The 11,154-nt window shown below is 49.3% G+C and overlaps 1 protein-coding gene across 1 annotated transcript in view; it reads right to left on the minus strand.

Annotated features, from left to right (window-relative positions):
• Positions 1–9,691, minus strand: part of LOC127211241 (oligosaccharyltransferase complex subunit OSTC) — a 17,465-nt gene extending 7,774 nt beyond the window's left edge. Inside the window, 2 exon segments of the mRNA XM_051171066.1 lie at positions 8,526–8,643; positions 9,587–9,691. Coding sequence (XP_051027023.1) covers positions 8,526–8,643; positions 9,587–9,691 — 223 coding nt within the window.
• Positions 9,692–11,154: the final 1,463 nt, after the last annotated feature.

An 11,154-nucleotide genomic window follows, 5' to 3' on the forward strand; every position in this document is an offset into this window, starting at 1 on the left:
TATCGTATCACCCCAGGAAATAAAAACATCAAGGAATGTAGTGATTTCCCCACTTTTCACCAATGGCAACGTTGGAAAAGAAAAAATACAAAAGTTAAGCCTCCCCCCCACCCCCCCGCAGGGTCTCATATAGTTCAGGCTGGCCTTGAATTCACTGTTAGCCAAAGCTGGCCCTAAACTCCTGTCACCTCCCCAATGCTGGTATTGCAGAAATACACTATCAAGTGTAGCTAAGGCTGTCTTGAAGTAGGAAAATAAGACTAAGAAAATAAGGAAGGTTCGGGTGACCAGCAGGACCTGAGCGTTAGAGGAGTTCGAGGCTGAACAAGAGACTCCTGTGGGCTAACTAGGGTCTCACAGGGTGGTAGTCAGCAGAGCACAGTGCTATCCTGGCAGGGCATGCACATAACCTGCGGCCAATCTCTAGCACTGAAGGAAAGGGAAAAGGCAAAGCGTGTGTGTGTGTCTGTAATGTGGGTGCTAAAGTGGAAAAAGCAAAGCAGGGTACCAGGAGTCAGAACATCACATTGATGCCACACTTCTTTTTTTGTTTTGTTTTGTTTTTCGAGACAGGGTTTCTCTGTGTAGCCTTGGCCATCCTGGACTCACTTTGTAGACCAGGCTGGCCTCGAACTCACAGCGATCTGCCTGCTTCTGCCTCCCGAGTGCTGGGATTAAAGGCGTGCGCCACCACGCCCGGCGATGCCACACTTCTAAGACATCGATTTGTCCTCTGTGCAGGTCATTTCTCTTCGCTTCTGACACAGAAGACTGAATAAACAACCTCTGGAGTCAGGCTTGGTGGAGGCAGGAAGCCCAAGGTTGAGCAACGAGTTCAAGTCCAGCTCCAGTCTACAGAAACCTTGTCTCAAAAACCTAACCAAACTGAACAGTGGTAGCACCTTTAATCCCAGAACTCGGGAGGCAGAGGCAGGCGAGTCGCTGTGAGTTCGAGGCCAGCCTGGTCTACAAAGCGAGTCCTGGACAGCCAAGTCTACACAGAGAGACCCTGTCTCGAAAAACCAAAAAGAAAAAGAAATCTGAGGAGATCTGAAGCTGACTGAGAACTGCAGGCCAGGCTGGGCTGGGCATTCTGCTTTGGTCCCAGCACTCGGGAGGCAGGCAAGGCATAATGAGTTTGAGGCTGGCCTGGTCTACATAGCAAGCTCCAGGCCAGGCAAAGGCAACGCAGCGAGACCCTATCCAAAGAAAACTCAGATGAGCTAAGCAGCATAGTGGTGCATGCTTTTAATCCCAGCACTCGGGAGGCAGAGACAGGCGGACTGCTGTGAGTTCGAGGCCAGCCTGGTCTACAGGGAGAGTTCCAGGACAGCCAGGACTACACACAAAGAAACCCTCTCTTGAAAACAAAACAAGACAAAAACCTCTCCGATGATCAGAATGGAGGAACAGCCAGAATAAGAAAAACAAGAAAGTGGGGAGTCAGGAGCGGATGCCACATGAACTATTTCTAAACACTTCTCTCAATGCTGTAAGAGAAGGGATTACTGCCATTGGCAGGCAGGTCTCTGTGAGTTCGAGGCCAGCCTGGTCTACAAAGTTGAGTCCAGGATAGTCAAGGCTACACAGAGAAACCCTGTCTCAAAAAAACAAAAACAAACAAACAAAAGTGTTAATACTCCATTAAAAGACTGCTGTTTCAACATTTAACATGATCTTATTTGGAAACATCCAGGCTCCACACTGACAATTAACTGATTTACATGGAAAATAATAGATTTTATTTTTATTTTTGCCAAAGCTGCAAATTTATTCAACTTACTAGTAACATTACTATTATGTGGACCCTGACTCAAAACAAGAAGACAAAAGGAATATGGGAGTCGGGAGTGGTGGGATATGCCTTTAATAGAGCTGGAGGTCGGGGGCAGGGACAGGTGGCTCGCTATGACTTGATAGCCAGCCTGGTTTACATAGAGAGTTTACATAGACAGGCAGAGGCACATAGAGAAACACTGTTTCAAGAAAGAAAGAAAGAATGAATGAAAGAAAGAAGCAGCAAGGGAAGGAGGGAAGGAGGGATATGGTAAGGTACTGAAAAGTGATCCAATGGTACAGTGCTTGCTTAGCATGTATATGGCTTTAGGGGCTTTTTTTTCTCTCTTTCTTCTCTTCTTGTTTCTCTTCCCTCTCCTCTCGCCTCCTCTCCCCCCATCTCACTTTTCAAGACAGGGTTTCTCTGTGTAGCCCTTACTGCTGTCCTGGAACTTGCTCTGTAGACCAGGCTAGCCTTGAACTCAGAGATTCATCTGTCTCCGCCTCCTGGGTGCTGGGAATAAAGGTGTGTGCCACCACCACTTGGCTTAGGACCATTTTGTTTTTCCACAAAGAGACACCAGAGGAGGGAGGGGGAGTAGATATAACCCTGGAGTTTGGGGGTGCAGCTTAGTGGCAGAGCACTGGCCTGGCATAATCAAGGCCTGGTGATTGATTCTGAACACTGCAAAAGCCAAAGCGCGGGCAGGACAGCTCGTGGGGCCTGCCGACTGTAGCCCTCACGACTCGCACGTGGAAGGAGAGAACGGACTCCTAGTTGTCCTCTGAGCCACCCCCACATACAAACCACGGCATGCATGCACAAACACATAGGCAATAAATTATACTTACATACTTCTTTTTGGTTTTTGTTTTTTTGTTTTTTGCGACAGGGTTTTTCTTTTTGTTTTAAATCAGGTTCTGACTGTAAAGTCCTGAGTAGCCTGCAACTCACTATGTAGACCAGGCTGGCCTTTCAAATTCCCAGGGATGTTTGGCTGCTTCTTCCTCTTGCGTGCTGGGGTTAGAGGCACGCACCACCACACTCGACTAAACTCTGAGATGCTATACTCTTTTCTTATTTAAAAAGTTGTGCATTCCTGCCACTGTGGACATCAGCAAACAACTTGCAAGACTTGATTCTCTCCTACCTTGTGAAATCTAGGGATTAAACTCAGGTCCTCAGGCCAGGCGGTGGTGGCGCACACCTTTAATCCCAACATTCAGGAGGCAGAGGCAGACGGATCTCTGTATCTGAGGGCAGCCTGGTCTACAAAGCTAGTTCCAGGAAAGCCAAGGTTATACAAAAAAAACCTGTTTCAAAATAAAATAAAATTCAATTAAAATTAAGATAGAAAAAGAAAGAGTAGCCTGGGTGTGTTGGCACAGACTTTGATCTCAGTGCTTTGGAGGCAGCCGCAGATAGGTATCTGTGAGTTCAAGGACAGCCTGGTTGGTCTACACAGTGAGTTGCAGGGAGCCAGGGATCTATAGAGGCTATATAGAAAGACCCTATCTCAAAAGGGGTGGGGTTAGGAAGCAGGTATCTGGTGATAAAAAAAGAAAAAAACAAAAAAAAACAAAAAAAAAAAAAAACAGTTCAAACACCCATGCATCACTCTGTGGAGGGGGACAAACAGTGCCACGCAAAAGCCACCAGCCACATGAGGGACAAGGCTGGTCGTGCGCATAGTGATGCAATGTTGAACTTACCAGGAGAAAGGGGTACCCCAACCACACGGCTCAGAAACTTCAAACCCACCCTTGCCTTGTCTTCATGAGGGAACTGAAAGAACCATTTCGTTACAGCACTCTGAGTTTCTGGTAGAAGGAACTAGCTCTAGGGAACTAAACAAACTGAAAAGGAGAAGTAACCGGGTGGCTCAACCTTTGCCATCCAAACGCAAACAGTGTAGGATTCAGTTGGTGCTGAGACCCAAGTCTGGAGATCTGGGGCTTGGCCCTAACTCTTCCCATAACTGCTGGGAGATCATGAACAAAGTTTTCAAAATCTCAAGTTTTGCCTGTGTAAGTGAGGTGAAGGGAGAAGTATCAGGGAGTTCCAGGCCGGGCTATCTGAAAAGGAAAGAAAAAATTCAAATCATAAGTCATTTCCATTTTGTTCTGTTTGGTTTTGCTTTCTCTCTTTAAAACATAGTAACAAACATTTGCACTTTTTTTTTTTTTCTCAACTGTTTGGCTCGAGGGAGATTATTTTTTTGTTTTGTTTTGTTTTTTTTGTTTTTGTTTTTCAAGACAGGGTTTCTCTGTGTAGCCTTGACTATCCTGGACTTGCTTTGTAGACCAGGCTGGCCTCGAACTCACAGCGATCCGCCTGCCTCTATCTCCCGAGTGCTGGGATTAAAGGCGAAAGCCACCACACCCGGCCTGCTTGCTTTCTCTCTTTCATTTGCAACAGGGTTTCTCTGTGTAGCTTTGGCTGTCCTGAACTCGCTTTGTAGACCCAGCTGGCTTCAACTCACAGCGATCCACCTGCCTCTGCTTCCCCAGTTATTTATTGCTATGAAATAATTTTATGGTTGGGGGTCGGCACAGCATGAGGAGCTGTTAGAGGGTCGCAGCCTCAGGAGGTTGAGGACCACTGCTGTAGAAGGATGAGCTCAGTCATGGATGCTGAGAGCAGAGGATGACAGGATAAACTCAGTCATGGATGCTGAGAGCAGAGGATGACAGGATAAACTCAGTCATGGATGCTGAGAGCAGAGGATGACAGGATAAACTCAGTCATGGATGCTGAGAGCAGAGGATGACAGGATAAACTCAGTCATGGATGCTGAGAGCAGAAGATGACAGGTTGGTGTTGGATATTGGAGAGGCAGTGTGTTTATCCATAGGTTACTGAAGAGTTACATGGGGAAAAATAGTGGAAGGACGTCACCCGTATCTCCCGACCAACTCATCATACCTAAGGTCCCTCATGTTGGGACAAACTGACTCTAACTATGCCCACTATAAGAATCAATGGGGAGGGGGTGGGTGGCTGGAGAGATGATGGTTCAGTGGTCAAGAGCACTGGTTGTTCTTCCAGAGGTCATGAGTTCAATTCCCAGCAACCACATGGTGACTCACAACCATATACAATGAGATCTGGTGCTGCCTTCTGAATGCAGATATTTAGGAAGGCAGAACACTAAGAAACATAAACAAATATTAAAAAATAAAAAGCAATGGGGGCACTGGAGAGATTTCTCAACAGTTAAGAGCACTTGCTGACAAGCTGGTGTGTTATGTTAGGGGCCTTTAACCCCAGCCCTTGGAAGGCAGAGGCAGGCAGGTCTCTGAGTTTGAGGCCAATCTGGTCTATGTAGGGAGTCCAGGACAGCCAGGGCCACACAGAGAAACCCTATCTCAAAATACTATAAACAAGCTGGATGTGGTGGCGCACGCCTTATTAATCCCAGCACTCGGGAGGCAGAGGCAAGTGGATTGCTGTGAGTTCAAGGCCAGCCTGGTCTACAAAAGCGAGTCCAAGACAGCCATGGCTACACAGAGAAACCCTGTCTCGAAAAAACAAAAACAAAACAAAAGTGCTGGACTCCCAAAGGGCTGCCACCCACAGGTTGAGAACTGCTGTTCTACAGTTATTACTTACTTTACTGTCAGGTAAAGCTTCCCCTTTTCCTGCACTTATACAGTTATGTATTTATAATTGTGGTTTAATAGACTTCTATTCCATGATTTATAACTCATTAATAGCATTTTGATTAAAGCATAGATTCTAAACCTCTTCTGTGCTGTATTAAAATTTATCAAAATATTACAAATTCAGCCAGGTATGGTAGTGTAGCCTTTAATCCCAGGACCCAGAAGACAGAAGCAGGCAGGTCTCTGTGAGTTAAAGGCCAGCCTGTCTATGTAGTAAGTTCTCGGTCAGGAAGGTCTTTTACCAAGAGAAACCCTGTCTCAAAAGACAAACAAACAAGCCTGGAGTGGTGGCAGATGCCTGTAATCTCAGTACTCTGGGAGACAGATGCCAGCCTAGTCTACAAAGTGAGTCCAGGACAGCAAAGGCTCCACAGAGAAACCTTGTCTCAAAAAACCAAAACCAACTAAACAAAAATTACAAATTCGGGGGCCAGCCATATGGCACCCCAGTAAAAGGTGTTTGCTCCCAAGCCTAGCAACCCAAGTTCTGTCCCCAAGACCTACATAGTAAAAGGAGACTCTCGCAAAGTGAAATCATTATGCGTCTGAAACTGGTCTGGACCAGCTGGTCCTCCTCTGGAGGGGAGAGGGAGGGAGGGGAGGGATATCTAGATTTCCAATTAGCTTGGTGTCCCAGTATGTGCCTGTATCCTAGCACTCAGACATCGTAGGTAGAAGGATATTAACTTTGAGATCAGCATTCCTGCTTTGGTCTATAGAGTCGGAGCCTATTTAGTTTGTAACGTGATTCCCTTCTAGAATCACACGGTGGCCACCGTCCTCCCAGCTCAGCGTGCTGCAACCACGGCAACCTGAGTCTAAGGTCTGTGAGACACTGAAGCAGGCTGAGTATCAGTGCAATAACATGCAGGCCTTCTGGAAATTATCCCTAGATTCGACAAGAAGTAATACGTTTTCCATATGTAATTTTCTCATTTGACTTAAGAAAGACAATGTTCTTGACAATCTTCCAGTTCAACTTCTGAATTTAAAGGTTAGAAACGAAATAGGTTTGAGCTGAAAACCTAGTTACATTATCTTTTTTTTTTTTTTTTTTAAAGATTTTATTTATTTATTTATCCAGTACTATGCTCCCATGTGTGCCTGCAGGCCAGAAAAGGGCATCTGATTATAGATGGTTGTGAGCCACCATGTGGTTGCTGGGAATTGAACTCAGAACCTTTGGAAAAACAGCCAGTGCTCTTAACCTCTGAGCCATCTCTCCAGCCCTAGTTACATTATCTTTAGCCTAGACCCTGGGAGCCCAGTGGAGCCTTCAGAAGCCTAAAACTCACATGTGAGCTCAGGCGTGGTGGTGAACATCTGTCATGCCAGGAAGCTGAGACGGGAGGATTGTTGTAAGTTTGAGGTTAGCTTTAGTTACATAGTGGGTCCTAGGCTAGTCCCACTTATAGTGAGACCTTGTCTCAGAAAAATACGTAAGGCTTTCTGAATTGGTCAAAAAGTATTTGGATTTTCTTAGCTGGGCATGGAAGCCCACATCTGCAGCCGGGCGGTGGTGGCACATGCCTGTAATCCCAGCACTTGGCAGAGGCAGGCGGATCACTGTGAGTTTGAGACCAGCCTGGTCTACAAAGTGAGTCCAGGACAGTCTCAAGGCTAACAGAGAAACCCTGTCTGGAAAAATAAAAATAAAAATAAAAATAAAGCAGCAGCCCACATCTTTAATTCTAGCGCCCAGGGACTTTGACTGCACTAGGAGAAGGGCAGAGAAAGGAAGATTCTGGGGGCCTGCCTGACTAGCCAGTCTAGCTAAATTGGCAAACTTTAGATTCAATGGGACAACCTGTCCCAAGAAAATATGGTGATGTACTCTTTTCATATTGTGCTTTCTTTCTTTATTTTTTTAAGCCCTGGCATTCTCTAGTAGACCAGGCTAGCCTTGAACTCACAGAGATCCGCCTGCCTCTGCCTCCTGAGTACTGCCGCCACCCTGCTACGCCTTTAATCTCAACATTGGCAGGCAGAGGCGGGTAGATCTCTATGAGTTCCAGGACTACACAAAGAAACCCTGTTGAGGTAAGGAAAAAAAAAAAGTTAAGACAAACAGCTTTATATTTACAATGTTTGCAATGAAATCCTCAAAACAGTTAAATCTGAAATAAGGAACCCCTAAATATGTATAATACAATCTAAGCCTTCTGTTCCCTTAAAAGTTCTGGTTATCTGGTTATGGGTCAACAGATGGCTCAGCAGGGAAAGACGTTTGCCTGAGAAGCTCATGGCCAGAGTTAAATTCCCAAGAACCCACATGGTAGAAAGAGACATTCCCACAAACTGTCCTCTGACCTTCACACATGCTGTGGGAAAACACACACACACACACAATTCCTAGTTATAGCTTGTGTCCCACAATAGGTTTACAGCGCTAATGTTCTCAAGATTCTCTTGGCATCCAACCGTCCTCTCGCAAGCCTCTCATGGACTTGAGCTAACTATAATTAGACCTTGAAGCTCAAGGAAGAACTGACACTAGAGTCATGAGAATGTTCCAGAACATAAGACCCACATCACTAACAGAAAGGAATAGAGCCAGAGGTGGTGGCAGAGGCAGTAGAGTCACGAGTTCGATGTCGGTCTGAGTGACATCTTGGAGTCTCTACCTCCCCCAAATAGTGAAATTCATACTGTCAGGGAGCAGTGTTTCTGGGGTTTTGTTTTTTCGAGACAGAGTTTCTCTGGGTAAAAGCCCTGGCTGTCTTGGACTCACTTAGTAGACCAGGCTGGCCTGGAACTCAGAGATCCTCCTGCCTCTGGCCCTGGGTGCTGGGATTAAAGGCGTGCCCCACCACCGCCTGGCCTTGGGGAGCAGTGTTTTCAAAACTCAGAGTTCTGGTCTTGAGTGGAGGAGAGAATAACAGGATTATTAAATTTAAGAGAAGAGATTATATGTTTAAGATTGGGGCTGTAGCTCGCTTGGTAGCAGGCCCTGTATTTGGATTCCCAGCACTGGAGACAGAGACAGGATCAGGAATACAACCAAGTCACCCTGAGCTAGAACTGGAGCCTGTCACAAAATACAAAAATCTTTACCAGGTAACTCTATTACAAGGCTTTCTCACATGACTTGGGGGCAACCAGTTCACTGGCTGTTGCTATCTGGGCTGCTGCAGAACCCAGGGAACCACAGGGTCCCAGGAGGGTTAGAGGGTTAAGGGCTGGCGATGAAGTCGCTCCAAACTGTGGAGAAGTCCAGGTTTAGCCTTTCAGTATGGCAGTTCCCCTCCCCCCCCCCCCGTCCGCCCCCGGGCTTCACTTTGGGAAAAAACTCCAGGGGTCGACCTTGAGTTCTCAATCTGTAAAATGGAGCAGGCTTAGGCAGATGGAGCCAGGGGGGGCGTTCAGGGTGGTGCCGCGGCCGCAACGGAAAGCAGCCGCGCGGCCCGGCAGTTTGCAGGAAGTGCTTTAGGGTTGGGAGGGAGAAGGGAGGGCGGAGGCGGGAATGTGAAAGCAGAGCCCTTGGCTGCGGAGTTTGTACCGGAGCTCGGCGGAGGCGGGGCGAAACTGGGGTGAAGGGGTTAGGCAGTGGACGGGCACGACCGGCCGCCTCCTCCTCCTCCTGCTCCACCTCCTCTTCCTCCTCCTCCTCCGAGAGTGCGCGGGTTGCGGGGGAGGCTCGGAGGTTGGGCGGCCGAGCAACGTGGGGGGAGGGGAGGAGCGAACTCGCTCAGCAAAGGGGCGGGAAGCGCGCTCCCACCGCACGCATGCGCGCCCCGCGCCTCCTGCCCGCTGGCTGCGGAACGTTCGCAAGCCCACTGCGCGCCCAGCACCGACGGTGCGCACGCTGGAAGAGGAGGAGCCGCCCCGCCCTCCCCGCGACACCCGGCCCCCCCCCCCGGCCTGCGGTGGGGGGGCCCTAGAGGGGGCGGGCGGACACCTGTTTCTTCTGTGTGTGTGTCGGGGGGATTGGGGGTGTGTGTTAGGGAGCCATGGAACGGGACTCTTCCTCTCCTACCCCGCCTCCCCCACGAAGAACGGGGCGGGAGGTCCTGGGCGTGCTGCTCAGAGTCCGCTCCGGGTTTTCCCGCCCACTTTAACTCTGTGAGCGCTTCGACCGCGCGGCGCTTCACTCCACCGGGCGCGCCCGACTCCTCGGCCGGAACTCGTTGTGCCACCCCCTCACGTCCCCCAGGAACGGAAAGTGGGCTCTCAGGCCTCTCCGCCCTCCAGTCCCTCCGGCCCGGTTTCCGCACCTTATTTCCTCAGGGTTCCAACCCGGGCCGGCCATGGCAGTTGGACAGTGCTCTCTAATCAGGGCGCGCGGAGGGACTACTTAACGTGTCCGTGCGCCCGGTGGTGCGGCCGCGCTCTGAGCTCTTCCTGGAAACTCCCGCCTCGGGGCGCCAGGAGAGCCGGCTGGGTGGGGGGGGGTGGAGGACGGGAGGGGAGGGGTGCGCGCGAGGCTGACGCCCCCCCTCCCGGGGGAGGGCGCAGCGTCCCCGCCCTTCTCCCCGCCGAGGGGGAGGGCGGGCGGGGGAAGGGAGGGGAGGGCGCGGAAGCCGAGGTGGGGGGCGCTTCCCGCCCCACCCCGCCTCCAGAACAACGGGTTCCCGCTGCTGCCCCCTGCCGCTCGACGGGGCCTCGACGGAGGCGTCGGGGGGCGCCGCTTCCGTGGGAACCGGACCCGGGACGTTACTAGAACTGCTCGGTTTCCTGTCTGAAAACTTGCAGCTACTTTTCGAGAAGCCGGTTTGGAGCGACTTGGGCCCAGGCAACCAGAGTTGGCCACATGTCACTTAGCCTGGCGAGCTCTCTCGTACTTAAAAAAAAAAAACAACGGGGGATAGATAGGCTGGGGCGAAGCGTTGCGCGGCTCGCACTCCGGAAACCAAAGTGCAGTTTGTGGGGGGATTTTTTTTTTTTAAAGGGCTACCAACCGCGGGAACCCGGGGTTTGCAGTTGAAACCTTTTTCTCCCTGGTGTGTGTACACAAAGGTCGAAGTCAGGAAAGTTGATTGCAGCCCGCATGACTGCGCTTCCTTGACTTTGTGCTTAAAAAAAAAAAAAAAACCACCTCGTGGCCTTTTCTGAAGAGGCACGCTGCCTTCTGAATCCGACAGGAAGAAAAATAATTCGAAAGAACACCCTGGAAAAGTTCAGTGAGCAAGCCACTTTCGACATTTCCCAGATTTTGCAATATTCAACTGGGTCTGTGCCAACTTACTGCCAAATTATAAATTTCTCAAGATGAAGAGTGTGTTCAACCAAATTGCTGCCAGGCCCCGTAAGCAGGCACGAACGGCACTGGCTTAATTACACCTTATTCCTTCTCTCTCAGCCTTGTTTAATTCTCTGCTGGATGACGTCCTCATCCCGGGTGTCACTAACTGGCCTCTTTGGGACTGAACAATCACACACTTTCCATGCCTCAGTAGTTCGAAGAATTGTATGTAACCCGTCGCCCTGTTGCAGTTTTCTCGTCGATCTTGTCCTAAAATGCAACCCAATCGGTACATCCTTTTCTTTCCCCGGGGGCTGAAAAATAAGACGGAAGCAAACATCACACTTGCAAGAAAATGTTCTTTTAAGGGGAAAAAAAAAAGATTTAGGCCAAGAAACCAAATTCGTTGTTTACCGTGAACCCCTGAAGGGGATTATAGTGAGCTTGAATGCGGTTAAGAACCAGCCTAATCACTTTCTTTGTTCTGCCTCTTCCCATTTACTTAATGTGTTTTAAGGTGATTTGACACA

This window comes from Acomys russatus, chromosome 29, assembly GCF_903995435.1.
Source record: "Acomys russatus chromosome 29, mAcoRus1.1, whole genome shotgun sequence".
Taxonomy (NCBI): domain Eukaryota; kingdom Metazoa; phylum Chordata; class Mammalia; order Rodentia; family Muridae; genus Acomys; species Acomys russatus.